At 51.1% G+C, this 19,972-nt stretch overlaps 2 protein-coding genes across 5 annotated transcripts in view; both read right to left on the bottom strand.

Annotated features, from left to right (window-relative positions):
- Positions 1-2,556: 2,556 nt before the first annotated feature.
- CABP5 (calcium binding protein 5) lies at positions 2,557-13,042 on the bottom strand. The gene is made up of 6 exons (XM_078439602.2): positions 11,576-13,042; positions 10,611-10,641; positions 9,903-10,046; positions 8,852-8,961; positions 4,731-4,878; positions 2,557-3,105 (listed from the first exon to the last, which is right to left on the bottom strand). The coding sequence occupies exons 1-6, from the start codon at positions 11,636-11,638 to the stop codon at positions 3,080-3,082; spliced, it is 522 nt and encodes a 173-aa protein (XP_078295728.1). The 5' UTR covers positions 11,639-13,042; the 3' UTR covers positions 2,557-3,079.
- Positions 13,043-13,752: 710 nt separating this feature from the next.
- The window catches only part of LIG1 (DNA ligase 1), a 44,613-nt gene continuing 38,393 nt past the window's right edge, over positions 13,753-19,972 (bottom strand). For all 4 annotated transcript variants that reach the window (XM_078439597.2, XM_078439599.2, XM_078439598.2 and 1 more), the window contains exons 25-28: positions 19,013-19,066; positions 18,048-18,191; positions 14,138-14,230; positions 13,753-14,014 (exon numbers count right to left, since the gene is read on the bottom strand). In XM_078439597.2, coding sequence (XP_078295723.2) covers positions 13,931-14,014; positions 14,138-14,230; positions 18,048-18,191; positions 19,013-19,066 — 375 coding nt within the window. In that variant the 3' untranslated portion in view covers positions 13,753-13,930. The remainder of the gene's footprint in view (positions 14,015-14,137; positions 14,231-18,047; positions 18,192-19,012; positions 19,067-19,972) is intronic.

Genomic DNA, 19,972 nt, shown 5'->3' with positions numbered 1-19,972 from the left:
CAAGACCAACCAGATGACCCATCCTTCCTTAATCACATACAAACAGGCCACAGGAAACCTGGCTCTCCTGCCCCCAGCTGCCACACAAGACTTCAGAGACAGACAGACATACTTCCCTTCCCTCACAAACTTTCCACCTCTGCCCCCTCAACCCAGGCACAGCCCTGTTCTTGAAGCTACCACTCTGACTCCAGCCTCGGTGCCTTGCTTGTGTGGAATCCCCCTTCCCTGGTCTCTGCTGAGCCACTCAGTGTTGGAGATGGAGATGTGTCCCTGGATCTCCCTTCTGCAGAGGACCTGCCCAGCTCTGGCCAATGCTGTCTGCAGGCAGCCATCAGCCATCAGTCCCAAATCAGGGATGTCCTCAGCTATGGAGTAACCTCCCTTGTGCAAGGTCATGCTCTTCCCAGGGCAGCCTGTGTGCAAGTGCTGACTGAGGGCAGGTTAAAAGTTCAGCCAGTTCAACCCCAGGGAGACAAATCAGAAGAGCTAGGTCAGGAGTTCCCGTGGGCTCAGCTGCAATGTGTGAGTTTGCATTCCGGTTCCTTCCCCAGGTATCGAGCCTAAGGACACTCCTTGATAAACCTCCTGCATACTCAGAGGAGGGACGCTGGGAACCCAACCTGAGATAGCCCATCATTAAGAAATGTCATTTCTGGCTGGCTTGGTTGGTAGAGCGTGTGATGCTTGATCTTGGGGTCATGAGTTCAAGCCCCATGTTGGGAGTAGAGATTACTTAGAAAAAAACAAGAATTTAATAGTCATGGGGACCCTGGGTGGCTCAGTCAGTTAAGCATCTGGCTCTGGCTCAAGTCATGATCTCACTGCTCATGAGTTCAAGCCCCACGTCGGGCTCTGTGCTGACAGCTCGGAGCCTGGAGCCTGCTTCCGATTCTGTCTCTGTCTCTCTCTGCCCCTCCCCTGCTCGTTCTCTCTCTCTCTCTCTCTCTCTCTCTCTCTCTCTCTCAAACATAAAATAAAAAACATAAAAATATTAAAACAAACAAACAAAACTTAATAGCCACAGGTGGTGAGGGGCTCCCGAATGGACAGTGCAGATCTAGAACATTCCATCATCATGGAAGATCCCAGGGGATTGCGTGCCTCTAGAATACAAGCTCCTTGAGGTCAGGTACCTTTTCATTGCTGTATCTCCATGCTGGCATTTCAATGCCAGGCATATAGCAGAGACTCAGCAAATATCACATTGAATAGGTGAGTGGGATGGACAGGTGTATGGATGGAAGGGGATAGAGCTGAGACAGGAGGCAGAAACCGTATTTTAAAGGGTGATCTGGATTATGTCACTCCTCTGTTTAAGGCCCTCCAAGGCCCTCCAATGCCTCTAAGAACACACACGGTTTAACCTCTGACGGTTCTGACTCCTTACCACCTACCCCCCTCCAGCCACCACGACCTCTTGCTATCCCTCCAACAGGCCAGCTACATTCCCGCCTCAGGGCCTTTGCATTCACCCAACACTGCTTTTGAAGTGCTCTTCCCCTCCATATGCCCCTGGTGCTCAGTAGACTCCTTGCCCCTACCGGGACTGGGGACTCCTCCTCATTCCCAAATCCCTTAACCACTTTCCTGCTCCATTTTTCTCCATATCTCTTTCCATCTTCTGCCATACTAACTAGGATTATATTTACTCATGTATTTTGTTCTGTGTCTGTCTCTTCCCTTCATAATGTAAGCTCCTGGTGGTGGGGGGGGGGCGGGTGGCGGCGGGGATCTGTGTATTTCATTCACTGAGACAGAGCTATTCTTGGAAGAGGGCCTTGTATGCAGCAAGCACTTCATACATCACTACTGAATAAATAAAGTGCCAGAAGGGAAGGGAAGGGAAGGGAGGGAGGGAGGGAGGGAGGGAGGAAGGAAGGAAGGAAGGAAGGAAGGAAGGAAGGAAGGAAGGAAGAAAGGAAGGGCAAAAGGGAAGTGGCCACAGCAAGAAGTTAGGAAATACATTATTCTGGTTCCACTCTATTAAATTTAAATTCTATAAAGCGAGGCTATTCTATAAACCGATGACCCATTGCATACAGCTACTTAGTGGGTTTCGAAAGTGAAATAAACTCGGTGGAAGGGCGTGACACGAATCCTGTACTTTGGGGACCTTGCGTTACTGGGGCGTCCTGCCCAAGGGCAGAGGTGAGGAGGAAAAGACCCTCTGGTTTCAGGGTGCAGGTCAGCATCAGGGTGTGAGGGCTGGCCTGACTCCCCACCTACCAGAGGCAATCGCCCTGAGCACCCAGGGCAGACAGACACGGGGAAGGCAGGGCAGGGAGCTTCTAGGAACAGTTTCCACACCACCTGGCCGAGCTGAGGATTTGAGAATTCCCCCATCCTCTTTCTCTTTTGCACGATGACATTTTGCAGGGGATTAATTCCCCGGGGATCAGCTTGCCCTAAACCTCCGTAATCCAGATTTATGGTTTAATTCAGTGGCCTGAGTATCTTATCCAAGTTATCTTACACCACGAAGTAGGAGGCGGGAGGGGGAAAAAAAGCAACCACCAGACTGTCCTTCCAGGAAATCAAGAAAACGGACTAACCTCACTTTGGAAGCCTCTTTAATGGAACCATTTCCAAGCCCGGTCTTCCCAGGAATCCTGTTTGTAGCCCCAAGATTGTCATGCCTCCCTCTTACCGACAGAAAGAAACCGAGGAAATCTGAAGCAGCTGAAGCAAGAAGGGGGAAGGGTGGACCATGGGCTGAGCTTTTTGAGAGTCTGACCCAAGAGGACACCAGGGAAGAGACTCTGCTGGGGTGTAGGCATTGGGGGTTACATGAAGTCAGGAGATGTCATTAACCTCTGGAATTGGTGGGGTGGCGCTGACCTTGGTCCTGATCTCATTTCTAGCTTCTTATCTCATTCTAGAGAGGTTCCCCCTCACCCCGCCCGCCATCCGGGCAAAGCCATCACTTTTGGCCCAGCCTCGACTCATACAATGCAAGGCCAGTCACCACGCACCCTCCCACCCTCTCTCCTGGACGGGCCCGAGGGGATCTGGTCTTCCACAAGTGCGGGGTCCATGCCGGCCTGATGGGGAGAGACCGGGGGCTTCCGGAACCTCCTCAGCGAGACATCATCTTCACAAACTCTGCAAAGAAAAGCCCCTGGGTAAGGCGCCGATTTGTAAGAGCACATTTTGAGCCCTTTACTATGTGTCAGGAACCAAGGGTGATCTTTGGGAAACCCTCTGCTCCTCAGTTTCTTCGTCTCCAAAATGGGAATCACAGGATCGCCATATGCCTTACACAAGTTTTCCAGACGGTTGAACGACAGAATGCTTACAAGACCCATGAAGCGTTACACAATCGTTACGACTATCTTATTTCATCTTTCCAACCGATCCTGGAGGCGTAACTACCATTTCCCAGATAAGCAAACGGAGGCCAGTGAGGTTGACCAGTGCGCCTGAGGCCACGTGGACGGTGAATGGAAAACCTCGGAAGGAACGCACTGACTCTGCGGTGACTCCATGCCCCATGAACTTCTGGGCCCCACCCAGGTCTTGAGGTCCATCTGTCCTTCCCCTGCGCGGGGCTGGCCCGGGGATCTGTCTCTTAGCTCGTCCAGACTTTCAGTGATGCCCCTCGTACACCTGAGCCTGGCGAGACCCAGCGGGCATCCCGACAATATTTCCTCAGTTACAGCCAGGCCATAAATGCCTCCTGAGTTTCCCTACTGGGAATTACAAGCTGATGGGTCAGAGAACATCCCTGACCGCCTCCAGGATTTGACATCCCAGGAGGCCAACACAACTCAAGGCAGCGAGGTCTGCGGCGATTACGTCCTTTGAAGGGAGGGGGACAGGGAAGCCTTTGTAGGGCAACAGATATGGGGGATTCAGCCAGCTGAGGACGAAGGGACGCTTCATGGCGGAGACCGAGCTGCGCCGATTCCTGAGGGATGGAGAACACCGGGGAAGGTACCGGAAGCGGAAGGGACGTCAGAGAGGGAGAAACAGGATTTAGAGAACACAGAGCAGGCACCCAGTGTGCACCAGAGCGCAGCGACCCTGAGAGTGGGGACAGAAGTGCGGCCGGGGGAGGGGGTCACACCAGGGATGCACCTGAGCATCAGACCGAGAACTCAGCTTTTGTCCCCCGGCAGCAGTTAGATGCTGGGGTGCCTGAACTAGAGTCACCATGATGAGACTCTGACCCTCCCTGTTAGGTCTCCCACGAAAATGGTCTCCACTCCCATCCGCACAGGATTACCACGGGTTCCCTTCCGCCGATCCCTCAGTACACGTGGGACGAGCTCTGAGCCAGGACCGGGGTGTGTAGGGAAGAAGGGTTCAGTCCGGGGCCTCCTCGGGAGGAAACAGGCGAGGCGCTATTACGAGCTCGGGTGATGTCACCCTCAGCGCTGCGGCGGAGGCACAAGGGGGCGCCGAGAGGAGGGGTGGGAGCACCTTCCGGTGGCATAACTGACACTGGGCCAGCGGGAAGGGGCAAGGGCGTTCCCGCCCGGAACGAGCAGCAGCGTCACGCGTGACTTCTCTGGGTGGCTAGGACAGGTAAGAGACGACCTTGAATTTGAACCCCGTGCATCTGACCCCAGAGCCCCAGCTGGTGACCGGTCCACTCTCCCGACGGGACATTTCGTTCTCGACAAAGGCGCCCCGTGAGCCAGGGAGGGACAGGCACGGGGGAGGTAGGAGTGAGCCCTGGCTCAGAAAGCCACCCGCGCGCGGCGGCTGCCCCCTCGCGACGTCACCTTCAAAGTCGACCGTGCCGTCTCCGTTCACGTCCGCCTCCTGCACGACCTCCGAGATCTCGCGAGGGGTGAGCTTCTCTCCCAGAAGCCTCTGCATGGCCTGCTGCAGCTCCCCGAGAGTGATCTCCCCGTCCCCGTTGGTGTCAAACTGCTCGGGGCAGAGGCGCGGTGTTGGCAAGGACCGTGAGCACAACCACAGCGGTCGGGAGCTAAGCTAAGCGCCCGTCGTGCACTCGAAAATGTCCTCAGCTCCCGGAGGGCGGGTCATTTTCACGGTCGTGTTCACCGCCCCGTGGCAGGTCCCCCAAACGGTGCCTTCCCCACGGTGCAATATTAGTTAAACTAATGAACTATTTTCAAACCTCCATGCTGCACACCCTTAACCAACCCGCACAGAAAGTCTCTTCCGGGCTATCTCCCCAGTGTGGGGGGCGTGGGGGTGGGGTGGGGGGTGGGGGCAGCTAACCATCCTCGTCTAGCCGCGCTGATGCTAACCCGGCTGAAGCCACAATCGTCTCTTGCCTGGACCGTCATGACGGTCCCCTGATTGGTCCTCTGGATCCCATGGTGGTCCACATCTCAGGACCTCCTGTTCCTGTTCACTTAAGACAGAAATCAGGGGCCCCTGGGTGGCTTAGTCGGTTAAGCATCTGACTTTGGCTCAGGCCCTGATCTCCACGTTCGTGAGGTCGAGCCCGGCATCCGGCTCTGTGCTGACAGCTCAGAGCCTGGAGCCTGTTTCGGATTCTGTGTCTCCCTCTCCCTGCCCCTCCCCCACTCATGCTCTGTCTCTCTCTCTCTTCCTCTGTCTCAAGAATAAAAAAACATAAAAAAAAAATTTAAACAGAACTCAGGGGCACCTGGGTGGCTCAGTCGGTTAAGCATCCCACTCCCGCTCTCAAGGTTCATGAGTTTGAGCCCCGCCTTGGGCTCTGCGCTAACAGCACAGAGCCTGCTTTGGATTCTCTCTCTCTCTGTCTCTCTCTCTCTCAAAAATAAACTTTAAAAAATAACAACAACAACAACAAAAAAACATAAAACAGAAATCAGATCTTGTCGCATCCCCTGCTGAAAATCGCCCAGTGGCTTCCTCATCCCCCTCCATGATATCCTGGCTCGTTCCGAGAAGCACAGACTCCTAAGAGGCTGGCCCTGCTTCCGCCAACTCTGACCCTTGTTGATCGCCTGCTACTTTCTCTCCAGCTCGGGACTCCAAGCTCCAAGACCTTGCTCTTGCCCACATCTGCCTTCCTGCCTTCCAGCATCCGTCCACACCTGCTGCTTCCTCAGCCTGGAACATGATCCCCCCCCCCCCCCCCCCAGAGCAGTGCCGTCCAGGAGAAATATAGTGCGAACTGCATTACTGATTTAAAATTTGCTAGTAGCCACGTTTAAAAAAAAAAAAAAAAAAAAAAACGGTGAAAGAGAACAGCGAATTTTTTAAGTAGACCTCACACCCCGTGTGGAGCCCAACGCAGGGCTTGAACTCATGACCCTGAGATCATGACCCGCGAGGAGATCAAGAGTCAGACGCGTAACCAACTGAGCCACCCAGGCGTCCCACACGTAGATGTGTGGTAGAGCTTGATCTCGGGGTCGTGAGGTCAAGCCCCATATTGGGTGTAGAGATTACTTAAAAATAAAATCTTGAGGGGCGCCTGGGTGGCTCAGTCAGTTAAGCAAGTGTCCGCCTTCGGCTTGGGTCATGATCTAGCAGTTCGTGAGTTGGAGCCCCGCATCAGGTTCTGTGCTGACAGTTCGGGGCCTGGAGCCTGCTTCGGATTCTGTGTCTCTCTCTCTCTCTGCTCCTTCCCTGTTCGTGCTCTGTCTCTCTCTGTCTCTCTCTCTCAAAAATAAATAAACATTAAAAAAATATTTTTAGTAAAATCTTTAAAAATTATTGAGCATTACATTTTTTAATTCGCACTGGATTTCGTAAGACTTAGCATACTACCATAGTAAGTACTTATACTTAGCGTGATTAGTTAATGTGCTCAGTGCACACATATGCTTAAGCCAAGGATACTAAGTCTTAATTCAGGTGTATTTTACCACCGATAGCGCCTCTCAATTCAAACACCAAATAGTATAGGAAATACTTGACCTGTATGCACCTTTTATACAATTTAGAGTTGAAAGGGTAGATCTACATGCCCAAGTTTTTCCAAACAAAATGTTTCCCAATAACTGAATTGAATATTTGTTTTTGTTTTATTTTACTTTACTATTTTATTTATTTTATTTTATTTTATTTATTTTATTTTATATTATATATTTTTTATATTTTATTTTATTTATTTTATTTTATTTATTTTATTTTATTTTATATTATATATTTTTTATATTTTATTTTATTTATTTTATTTTATTTTATTTTTTTATATTTTATATTATATTATATTTTATTTTATTTATATTTTATTTTATTTTATTTATTTTATTTTATATTATATTTTATTATATTTTATTTATTTTATTTTATTTTTTAATTTTTATTTTATTTTATTTTATATTTTATTTTATTTTATTTATTTATTTTATATATTACTATTTTATTTTATTTTATTTTTTATATTTTATTTTATTTATTTTATTTATTTTTTTATATTTTATTTTATTTTTTATATTTTATTTGATTTATTTTATTTGATTTATTTTATTTTATTTTATTTTTTTATATTTTACTTTGTTTTATTTATTTTATTTTATATTTTATTTTATAATATTTTATTTTATTTTATTTATTTTATTTTATTTATTTTATTTTATTTATTTTATTTTATATTTTATTTTATAATATTTTATTTTATTTATTTTATTTTATTTATTTTATTTTATTTTTTATTTTTTATTTTATTTTATTTATTTATTTTATATATTATTTTATTTTTTATATTTTATTTTTATATTATATTATATTATATTTATTTTATTTTTTTATATTTATTTTATATTTTATTTTATTATTTTATTTTTATGTAGGCTTCACGCCCAGCGCAGAGCCCAATGCAGGCTTGAACTCACGACCCTGAGATCAAGACCTGAGCTGAGATCAAGAGTCAGACCCTTAGCTGACTGAGCCGCCCAGGTGCCCTGTGTATTCCTTTTTTAAATTCAAACAAATTGAATTTATATTCTGTTGAATGTCAAAGGAAATTAAGTAAATAATCGAACTGAAACTAACCAGAATTAGAGAAAATGAACAAATCAGTTCCTCAAGTCATACTGGCCATGTGTCAAGGGCTTGGCAGCCACAGGTGGCCAGTGGCTACCATTTTGGACAGAGTGTTCCTTTCTTTCTTTTTAAAAAAATTTTTTAATGTTTATTTATTATTGAGACAGAGAGAGACAGAGCATGAGCACGGGAGGGGCAGAGAGAGAGGGAGACACAGAATCCGAAACAGGCTCCAGGCCCTGAGCTGTCAGCACAGAGCCTGACACGGGGCTCGAACTCACGAACCGCGAGATCATGACCTGAGCTGAAGTCGGACGCTCAACCCGACTGAGCCACCCAGGGGCCCTGGACAGAGCGTTTCTGAGATCACAGGCAGTTCTGTCGGACGATGCAATTCTAGATCTTTATGTGAAGCTGGGGCAGAAAAATCACACAGCTGAAAGGGGGAGATCTTCCTGGGATTGGGAACCCACGTTTGCCCAGCTCCAAAGTCTTTCCTTCCAAACGCTATGCTGTTCTTTACTTTTGCCGCCTGTATTGAAAGCTCTGAGAAAAGCATTTTATCGGGGGATGAGCGCATTTCAGCAAACGCCTCACCCTCCCTGGGTCTCATGTGTGTTAAGCATCTGGGTTAAACCAGATTATCTCTTTGCATTCCCCTCTGGGATCTCAAGTTATTGGATTCCTTCTTCCCATTACAGACAGCGAGATGAGAGGTCCTAACATGGGCTAGGGGACTGCAGGACCTTGGGTAAGATTTAGTAAATTCCACGAGCCTCAGTTTCCCCATATGCATGATTGAGATAAGGGGCTGCTTACTCCCACCGTTATTTGCGATGATTAAAAAAAAAATCGGTGTGGGTGGGTTCTGTCCCCGCTTAAAGCCCAATCGTAGACCCCTGGGCTTTCTTCAACTACCTCTAGCATCACGAAACTCTCAACTCACTTCCTTGAAGGCATCGCGCATCTCCTGGACGCCGATCATCCCCGCCGTTTCCGCGAGCAATTTGGGGGTCATCAGCTCCACAAAGTCGTCAAAGTCTACACGGCCACCCACTGGGGACAGAAGAGGCAGGTCTAAGTGAGATTCCGTGTGCCTAAGCCACCATTACCTTCAGGGTCTGTTCAAGGTAGACCTGTTCTGATCTCTCTGCCTTCTGAGAACCTTCCCTCTCGGCCAACCCGGGCCCCAGGGTCCCTCTAATCCAAACCGGGGCGGATGGGGTGCACAGGGTGGCAGTAAGCAGCTGTCTGTGTGACCTCGAGCAAATCTCTTAATTGATTCAGATCTACATTCGCTCCTCTGTTGGTCTGTGCGCGGGAGTGCGAATTAAACGGGAGGCACGTCCCTTCCAGATAGGAACACGATCCTGTCCTGGCGTTCGGCCTCCTTTCCTCCGTGACGTGCCCAGAAGCAAACCTCAGAGCGATTCTGGCCCGGCTTCCTTCTCAAAAAGCCGGTGGTGATGGCAGTAAACCTACATCCCTAACCAAGAGCCTGACCTGCGTCACCTCCTTTGTCGCAATCGCACAAGGAGTGACATCATTTCTGCCTGACAGGTGGGGAAACTGAGACTCAAGAGTGGGGGTTGACTCCACTTTTCAAAAGGGGCCACAGTCGGGGCGCCTGGGGGGGGTTCAGTCGGTTGAGCGTCCGACTTTGGCTCAGGTCACGATCTCACGGTTCGTGGGTTTGAGCCCCATGTCGCTCTCTCTCCCCCAAAATAAATAAATTAAAAAAAAAAACAAAAACACCACAATCAGTAAATGATAGGAATGGGCCTTGAGTCCAGATCCTGCCTCTAAGGTCACCGTTTTTATTCACTTCAAACGCTGCCTCCCCGAGTACAGCCTGAGCTGCTCGGACTCCCAGTGGCTTCCGGACTCCCAGGGCCGCCTACCCTCTTCCTTACCTGCCGCTCAGCCTCCACATCCTTCCCGATTCCCCCCACCAGCCCGCCCCCAGCCCCAGTCCTTCTTCCCGCCCCCGGCCTCACGGTTCATGCGGATTTGCTGGCCCAGTTCAGTCAGCTCCATCTCTGTGGGCATGTAGCCCATCGTCCTCATGAGATTCCCCAAATCCTTACAAGAGATGAACCCATCTCTGTCCTTGTCGAACTCAAGAAACGCTTCCCGAAGCTCTGAAAGCGAAGAGAGAAGAACTCTGGGGGGGGACTTGAAACGGTGAATGGGGCAGACTGGCTGGGGAGACTTGAAACAGTCAATGGGGCAGACTGGCATCCCTTGAAACCATCAGGGAGGTGCCAAATGTTAAAAAAAAAAAAAAAAAAAAAAAAGGCATATGGGGCACCTGAGTGGCTCAGTCGGTTGAGCGTCCGACTCCTGATTTTGGCTTACTCAGGTCATGATCTCACGGGTCATGAGATCGAGACCCATGCCGGCTCTGCACTGACAGCATGGAGCCCGCTTGGGATTCTCTCTCTCTCTCTCTCTCTCTCTCTCTCTCTCTGTCTCTCTCTCTCTCTCAAAATAAACTCATGCATGTGTCACTCCTGGATCTCCGAGACACCCGGGGATGGGTTTGCCTTCTAAACACGTTGGGAGGTGCCTAAAGTACCATGAGTTCCACAAATCATGGCTAAGTGGGAGGAGAGGGAGCTGGGACGAAAGGGTCTGCAGGGAGATGCACAGAGAGCAGCTTAGTGGCAGACGACCATGGGGTGTCTTCTGGGGACAGAGGTTACCTTCGATCTCATCCTGTCCCAGCGGTCTTTCCTGGAAAGGAATGCAGGGAGAGGGAATTTGGAGAGGGTCAGGGATCCAGCATATCCACTTCTCCAACCATGTCCCCTCCCTCCTCTGAGCGATCCCTCTCCTTTCCTGTTTCTCCTCCGTTCTTGCTCGTTCCACCCACCCCTTCCTTCCCTTCCTTCGCTCACCTCCTGCCTCCCACCCACGGCTCTTTGCCTCTCGCTCTCTTGCTCATCGCTTCGCATTTCCTCTCTCCTGTCCTGGAATCTTGATCTCTCTCCCTCTGCCCTTCCTGAACGGACATCCATCCCGCTGTGCTGAAAGGGGGCCTTGGATGCCATGGAATCCAGTCCCCTCCTTTTCCAGAAGAAGACAGTGAGGCTTAGAATCAGAGCAAACGTGCTCAGAGTGCCAGCTCTGGGCCAGACGTCCACAGTCCCTTCATTTAAACCTCAGAACCACCCGGTGCAGGGTAGGACCAAATAAATAGCATCCCCATCTTTATAAAAGAGGAAGCGGAGGAACAGAGAGGTTAAGGAAACTGCCTGAGGTCACACAGCTCCTAGGGGCAGAGCCCCTCCCAAGGCGGGGAGACTTTAAATCACTCCCTCCAGGCTGTGCAGCAGGTCAGATGCAGCGGGCGCCTGAGATCTGAGTTCTGAGTCCGAATTCTTCCCACTACACCCCCTGGATTCTTACCCCACCCACCCCATTCTTTCTCCCAAGGCTCAGAATCCCTTTTGTGGGGACCAGCGTTCAGCGACGGCGGGGCCGGAGGATCCGTGCCCCCCGCGACCGGTTCCTAAACCGGCTAAGAATTTCCAATCACCGTTGCCGCCCCCGTATCTGGGACACCGCGAGGGTCAGGCTTGGGGCCGTCGCACCCGACCTGGGAAATCCCACCGAGTGGCTGCTCATCTCTGAAAGCCTGACAGTAAAAAGCGTGCTGCCACCTCACCCGCTGTTTCTCGGCGATGCCTTTTCTCAGGAAGATGCAGGCGGGGCCCACGGGAACCTGCATGGAGGGACGGGGACGGCTCGGCAGGCACCAGGCTCAAGTCGGCTCCCCCTCCTTCCCGTCCCCCTCGGTGGCTCGGCCTCCTTATCTTCTCGGTCACTCCTCCGCCACCTCTTCCTGCCTCTCCCTCGGCCCCTGGTGTCCGAGAGCTGTGACAGCTGGATCAGAAATCTCTACTCGGGTTGGGGAGGGGATCAGAGCTGTGTCTGCCTCCCCATCTGGCTCGAGTGAGATGGGCGGGGATGGGGCGGGCGGAGGGGGGGAGGCCAGTTTCAGCCTCTGACCTTTTATCCCCAGAATAGGACTGGAAAGATCATTGCAAAAAACGGGGATTAGAGCCCGGGACAGCCCTTCATTCACGTTCTGGGCGCTCACCGCAGGCCGGGCCTCTGCTGGCCTGTGGGCGGGTAAAGACGTAGAGGGCACGGCCCTGGCCGCCGGGAGCTGTGTGCCACCCGCGAGGGCCAGCTGGCGGATGCAGGAACCCAGGGACTGGGTCAGAACCCTGGCTTCAGGAAGCGGGCACGCATCGCGACCAACAGGGTGCTGTCTGGGCTGCTTCTGCTCGTCTCTCTCTTCCGTCTCCCTAAATGATTTGGGGGAGGGGAGGGGAGGAACGAGGTGGGCATCCATACTGGTGAGGGGGAGAAGTCATAGCCACGTGTCACCGCCCAAGGAGGCAACGAGGGTCTCCACCCCGGGGGTCGGGAGGGGATCCAAATAGGGGGAGGTGCCCGCAGAGAGGCGGCATGGCCCAGGGTGCCGGGTGGGAACGTGAGCGGAGTGAGGCGGCGTCTACAGGATACGTCTAGCGTCTGGGGCTTGACTTCTAAATAGCATTCTGCACTCAAAGGAACCGAGACCGGGAGACGCGGCCGCTCCCATGACTGGAACAGGACCAGCAGGCAGATGCGCCTAGAAACAAATCTTGTGCCGTGAGGCCAGCACAGCGTCGTGGGGTCACAGCAAAGGAACACGGACGCCAGCCTGAACAAGCTCCACTGGCCAGGTCGGGGGCCATTTGGAAATCCACAGAAAGAACAACAGATTACATAGCATAACACAGGACACCAGGAGTCCCCACAGACAGGAACAAAAAGGGCCAAGCTTGACCACATTTATTTACACGGCACAAAGTATCCCCTTACAACGTACTCATGGCACAGGAGAGTCGCTCTGTAAGGGGGACACCCAGCCGACACCATCTCGATCAAATGATTAAGACGAACATCACCGGGGGCGCCCGGGGGGCTCAGTCGGTTAAGCGTCCGACTTCAGCTCAGGTCATGATCTTGTGGTTCATGAGTTTGAGCCCCGCATCGGGCTCTGTGCTGACAGCTCGGAGCCTGGAGCCTGCTTCGGATTCTGTGTCTCCCCCTCTCTCTACCCCTCCCCCTCTCACTCTCTCTCTCTCTCAAAAATAAATGTTAAAATTTTTTTTAATTAGGGGCACCTGGGTGGCTCAGTGGGTTAAGTGTCCGACTTCAGCTCAAGTCATGATCTCACAGTCCGTGAGTTCGAGCCCTGCGTCGGGCTCTGTGCCGACAGCTCAGAGCCAGGAGCCTGCTTCGGATTCTGTGTCTCCCCCTCTCTCTGCCCCTCCCCTGCTCATGCTCCATCTCTCTCTGTCTCAAAAATAAATAAAAATGTTAAAAAAAATTTTTTTTTAAATTTTGTTTTAAATTAAAAATAAGTAAATAAAATGAACATCACCAGCGGGGCACGTGGGTGGCTCAGTCGGTTAAGCATCCGACTGCTGGTTTTGGCCCAGGTCGTGATCTCACAGTTTCGTGGGTTTGAGCCCCACCTGCGGCTCTGCACTGACAAGCGAGGAGTCTGCTTGGGATTCTCTCCCTCTCTCTCTGCCCCTCCCCTGCTTGCACTGTTTCTATCTCTCTCAAAATAAATAAATAAATAGATAGATAGATAGATACTTCAGTTACACTGGCTACATTTCAAGGGCTCGGCGGCCGCATACGGATAAAGGGCATTTCCAGCCCTGCAGATAATCCCACCGGAAGGTGCTGGTTCAGACGGTTCCCATCTGTCCCCCGCCGTCCACGTGGGAGCTCCAGGAGCCGCGCCCCCAGCACCCAACACAGACTCTGACACCACGGTGGGGGTTCAAGAATTATTTATTGAAAACACAAACGACTGGTGAAATCCCGGATCCCAACTTAAACTGTCCCTGCGCGCGCACACACACCTCTGACACTCAAAACCCACTCGACCGTGACACCGGATTTGCTGAACAACAGAGGTGATGCCCCCCGGTGCCCTGGGGAGGGTGGGAGCCTAGTAGAAATCTTCCGGGTCGGAGTCTAAGTCCGCGCCCTGCTGGTTCTGAATCTGACTCTGCTTCTTAAACAGAGAGGCCACCTGAGGACAGCGGGTGGGAGCGGGCGATCAGAAGCCCCGGGGGTACCCCTCCCCCCTCATTCCAGAACCCACCGCCGAGAAGCCGGCCTGGCCGGGCAAGCCCACCCGGGGCCAAGGCCTCACCTGGGCACTGGTGGTAGCCTCCTCGGGCTTCTTGTCTTCGCGGACGCGAATAAACCGGGGGAAACGGAGGGAGATCCCCTTCTCGCTATCCACCTGGGGGAGGGGGCGATGATGGAGACGCTCCCGGGGTCTAGCCCACAGGCCACCTACGCCAGCAGTTTCCTATCCAGCCTCCTCTCCGCTCCCTCCCCTCCGGCCTCAGCTTCCTCGTCCACACAATGGGGCCAAGCAACAGGTTATAAAAATTAAATAAGGCAACAAAGTGCTTAGTTAGGACCATACCTGGAGCGTAATAGGTGCTTAAGAAACACCAGCTACCACAGCTGTTATTATATTATTATTCTTAGGGCCGAGAGGCAGGATAGCAGAGATGGGGTGCAGGTTCTAGAACCAGAGGCAGGGTGCGAATCCCAGCTCCCAACACAGGAGCTGCATGACCCCGGGCCAGTGACCTCCGCTCCTGGGGCTCTATTTCCCCAGCTGCACACTGGGGATGTTCAGTGTCGTGACGACAGGACGCGTGCGTGTGAGTGCCGAGCCTGTGAGCACAGTGCCCGCTTCGCACAGACGTTCCATAAAGGCCGCTCCTGTCACTTGTCACCGGGGCACCCTGACTGTCTAGGGTGGAGCCTGAGTGAGAATTTTCGAAAAAGAAAGTCAATTTAAAAATAGGAGTCCCAGGGCGCCCGGGTGGCTCAGCTGGTTGAGCGTCTGACTTCGGCCTAGGTCATGATCTCGTGGTTCATGAGTTCGAGCCCTGCATCAGGCTCTGTGATGACGGCTCAGAGCCCGGAGCCTGTTTGGGATTCTGTGTGTCCCCCTCTCTCTGCCCCTCCCCGCTCACGCTCACTCGCTTGCTCTCTCTCTCAAAAATAAACAAACATTTAAAATGAATAAATAAATAATAATAAAAATAGGGAGTCCCACTACCAAAACTGAAACAGGAAGAAGTAGAAAATTTGAACAGACCCATAATCAGTAAGGAAATCGAATTAGTCATCAAAAATCTGCCAAAAAACAAGAGTCAAGGGCCAGATGGCTTTCCAGGAGAATTCTACCAAACATTTAAGGAAGAGTTAACACCTATTCTCTTGAAGCTGTTCCAAAAAAATAGAAATGGAAGGAAAACTTCCAAACTCTTTCTATGAAGCCAGCATTACTTTGATTCCAAAACCAGACAGAGACCCCACTAAAAAGGAGAACGACCGACCAATTTCCCCAATGAACATGGATGACCGACCAATTTCCCCAATGAATCCTCAACAAGAGGAGCCAACCAGCTCCAACAATAGATTAAAAAAATTATTCACCACAACCAAGTGGGATTTATACCTGGGATGCAGGGCTGGTTCAATATCCACAAAACCATTGACGTGATTCATCACATCAATAAAAGAAAGGACAAGAACCATATGAGCCTCTCAATAGATGCAGAGAAAGCACTTGACAAAATACAGCATCCTTTCTTGATAAAAACCCTCAAGAAAGCAGGGATAGAAGGAGCATACCTCGAGATCATAAAAGCCATATATGAACGACCCAACGCTAATATCAATGGGGAAAAACCGAGAGCTTTCCCCCTAAGATCAGGAACAAGACAGGGATGCCCACTCTCGCCACTGTTATTCAACATAGTATTGGAAGTCTCAGCCTCTGCAATCAGACAACACAAAGAAATACAAGGCATCCAAATCGGCCAGGAGGAGGTCAAACTTCCACTCTTCACAGATGACATGATACTCTATATGGAAAACCCTCAAGATTCCACCAAAAAACTGCTAGAACTGATTCATGAATTCAGCAAAGTGGCAGGATATAAAATCAATGCACAGAAATCGGTTGCATTCCTATTCACCAACAATGAAGCAACAGAAAGAGAAATCAAGGAATCGATCCCACTTACAGTTGCACCAAAAACCATAAAATACCTAAAATAATCTAACCAAGGAGATGAAAAATCTATATACTGAAAACTATAGAAAGCTTATGAAAGAAATTGAAGAAGACACAAAAACGTGGAAAAAGATTCCATGCTCCTGGAGAGGAAGAACAAATATTGTTGAAATGTCGATACTGGGGGCGCCTGGGCGGCTCAGTCTGTTGAGCGTCCGATTTCGGCTCAAGTCATGATCTCACAACTCGTGAGTTCGAGCCCCGCGTCGGGCTCTGTGCTGACAGCTCAGAGCCTGGAGCCTGCTTCTGCTTCCGTGTCTCCCTCTCTCTCTGCCCCTAACCCCCTCGCATTCTGTCTCTGTCTCTGTCAAAAATAAATAAACATTAAAAAAAATTAAAAAAAAAAATGTCAATACTACCCAAAGCAATCTACATATTCAATGTAATCCCTATCAAAGTAACACCAGCATTCTTCACAGAGCTAGAACAAATAATCCTAAAATTTGTATGGAACCAGAAAAGACCCCGAATAGCCAAAGCGATCTTGCAAAAGAAAACCAAAGCAGGAGGCATCACAATCCCAGACTTCAAGCTGTACTACAAAGCTGTAATCATCAAGACAGTATGGTACTGGCACAAAAACAAACACTCAGATCAATAGAACAGAACAGAGAACCCAGAAATGGACCCACAAATGTATGGCCAAGTCATCTTTGACAAAGCAGGAAAGAATATCCAATGGAATAAAGACAGTCTCTTCAGCAAGTGGTGCTGGGAACACTGGACAGCGACATGCAGAAGAATGAACCTGGACCACTTTCTTACACCAGACACAAAAATAAACTCAAAATGGATAAAAGACCTAAACATAAGACAGGAAGCCATCAAAATCCTCGAGGAGAAAGCAGGCAAAAACCTCTTTGATCTCGGCCGCAGCAACTTCTTACTCAACGCGTCTCCGGAGGCAAGGGAGACAAAGCAAAAATGAACTACTGGGACCTCATCAAAATTAAAAGCGAAGGAAACAATCAGCAAAACTAAAAGGCAACTGACGGAATGGGAGAAGATATTTGCAAATGATACATCAGATAAGGGTTAGTATCCAAAATCTATAAAGAACTTCTCAAACGCCACACCCAAAAAAACAAAGAATCCAGTGAAGAAATGGGCAAAAGACATGAACAGACACTTCTCCAAAGAAGACATCCAGATGGCCAACCAACACATGAAAAAATGCTCAACATCATCATCAACAGGGAAAGACAAATCCAAACCACAATGAGATACCACCTCACACCTGTCAGAATGGCTAACATCGGGCTCTACTCTTGACAGTGTGGAGCCTGCCTGGGACTCTCTCTCTCCCTCTCTCTCTGCCCCTCCCCTGCTCTTGCTCTCTCTCAAACTTAAAAAAATAAAAATAAAAATAGGAGTTCGCCTTTAAGTGGAAGTCCACGCCCAATCGTAAAAGCATACGCTGGCTACATTTTTGAAGGACCAGAAGAAATCACAAAAGAAATCCATTTTTAATTCAAGATTTCTGGAGGGGAAAGCAAAGAGCGACCCCAGCGCCAGCCACAGGGTAGCGTGTCCCCCATATGCTGACCCTTGACAGCTGGTGTTGAGGACTGAGCCACGGGTGACAGAAATCAGCCCGGGGAATTTTAAACCTCGGTAGCGAGAAAATGGATTGAAGGAAGTGAAAAAGTGCCATCAGCTTTTACCCAAAAGAACCGTGTTTTTAAAACTCACTGAAGAGCCAAAGGTGAGATGATTATATTAAAGGAAACAATTTCACTGTTTACTTTCTAAACCTGAGGAATTGCTTAAAAAAAAAAAAAAAAAGAAAGAAGAAGAGAGACTTTGACCCTGTTTCTGACACCCAAATAAAACCTAAGCTCAAGCTTTCCTGGCTATTATCAGCCTGGAAGCACAGGTGTGGGCTCCGTGATCCTCTGCCCATCCCCCATCTAGAAGGCTGACCCCAGGTCCCTCCCGCTGCACCCCGGCGACTCACCAGGCCCCGGGCAGCGGGGTAGATGGGGGACAGGGACAGATCGGCGCATTTCACCTCCCACACGGCGCTGGGGTCCAGCCAGTGATCGGGGGCCACGGCGCCGTCGGCCCGGACGTAGGAGCGTGGGGTGGGCAGCACCAGGGCCTGTGGGGAACAGCAGCGGGTGGGAGGAAGAGAGGGTCTTGGATCTCAAAGTCAAGGCGAGGAAATGGGCAAAAGGGATAGACGGAGACACAGACAAGCCTTAACGTAAAAGCCTGGGTGGGGACAGGGGGGAAAAGGTGAAGGGAAGAAATGAAGGACAGAGGCCCTGGGACCTGAGTTAAGATATTAAAGACAGGGGTGCCCGGGTGGCTCAGTCGGTTAAGCGTCCGACTTCGGCTCAGGTCATGATCTCACGGCTCATGAGTTCGAGCCCCATATCAGGCTCTGTGCTGACAGCTCAGAGCCTGGAGCCTGCTTCGGATTCTGTGTCTCCCTCTCTCTCTGCCCCTCCCCTGATCACGCTCTGTCTCTGTCTCTCTCAAAAATAAATAAACATTAAAAAAATTTTTTTTGTTAAAGACATTAAAGATAAAAGGCGCAAAGACAGGGACAGAGACCCAGAGAGAGAGAGAAGCGAGAATGTCACAGAGGCAGAGACACCAGCACGCCGGAAAGGGAGTCTACCCCAAGATGCCTGTGACCACGACAACAAACAGTCCCAATTACATTACCAGGGGCTTACCCAGCCCCGCAGGGATCCGCTCAGGGCCAACTCAGGCACCCCTGCAGAAGCGCCCGCCCCGCGGCTCATCCCCCATCAGCGGGGGCAGGAGCGGGGAAGGTGGTGGAGGCCCCATGACCCATCCCGTCCGCCGGCCGAGCTGGGACTCGAACGTGGACACGAGGGGCTCCCAAGCCAGCGCCCCGCCCCCACCCAGAGGGTGCAGGGAGAGGAGACGAGGCCGCACCGCGCTGCCCACCTGGAGGCTGTGGAAATGGTCCTCTAGCTCCTCGTCACTGAAGCCAGTTCCAAGCTGCGGGGGGGGGGGGGGGACGGCGGAGGTGAGAGGCCGGAGGTGAGAGGCGAGCACGCAGGGCAGGCGGCCAGGCACTCCCCGCTGCTCCTGCCCCTGAGACCCGGCGACCTGCGCCTAGCGGAGGCCCCGCCCTCCCCCGGCACCCACGAAACCGCAGAGGAAGCTGCAGGGGGGGGAGCCGGGTGCAGACCCCGGAGCGGGGACGCCCTCTCCCTGCTCTGTTCCTTCTGCCCACCTGCTGCCCTTCGCCTTGTGGAGAAACCCTTGCTCCTTCCACCCGGCCTCCCGAGCCCTGGGGCCGCTCCCCCGGGGCTCCCCTCCCCCCCACCGGCCCCACAACCGGATGTCCTCTCCAATCTCAGCACAGCCAAAGCAGAACTCGCTGCCCGCGAATGTAGCCAGACAGCCGGCTTCAAACCGCAGGTAGAAAACTTCCCCGCCGGGAGGCCCGTTTGGGGGTCGAGAGCCTGAAACAGCTTCCTACCTGTTGTCCGACAATAGCTGTTTCGGAAAACTGTGCTAGGTGCGTTCACGCAGGGTGGTGGCGGGTTGGGGCCCTGAGATAATCGGCCAACCGTAAAGCCGCTTCGGCCACGGGTCACCCGGGCTGAGCATCGGTTTAGCGGACAGAACAAAGCCGGCCCCACGGTAGCCGGCCGACTACAGGGAGTTCGTTCCCGAAACGGGGGCGCGTGTTGAAAACTCAGCCGCAAGCGTTTGTCAACAGTCACGGGCCATGTCGCTGAAGCAGAGTCAGCGGCTAGTCGAGGGAGGACGCCCCCCCCCCCCCCCCCCCACTGCCAGTGACAGACCCCCGGGTGTCAGTTACAGGCCCCAACAGAATCCCTGACAGGGAAGAACCATCAATTACAGGCCCCCAGAGGGAAAGAGGGAGTCTGCATC

This window comes from Panthera onca, chromosome E2 (assembly GCF_046562875.1).
Source record: "Panthera onca isolate mPanOnc1 chromosome E2, mPanOnc1 haplotype 2, whole genome shotgun sequence".
Classification (NCBI taxonomy): Eukaryota; Metazoa; Chordata; class Mammalia; order Carnivora; family Felidae; genus Panthera; species Panthera onca.
Note: the sequence above shows the minus strand (reverse complement) of the source record. Positions and strands in the feature narration are given on the sequence as shown.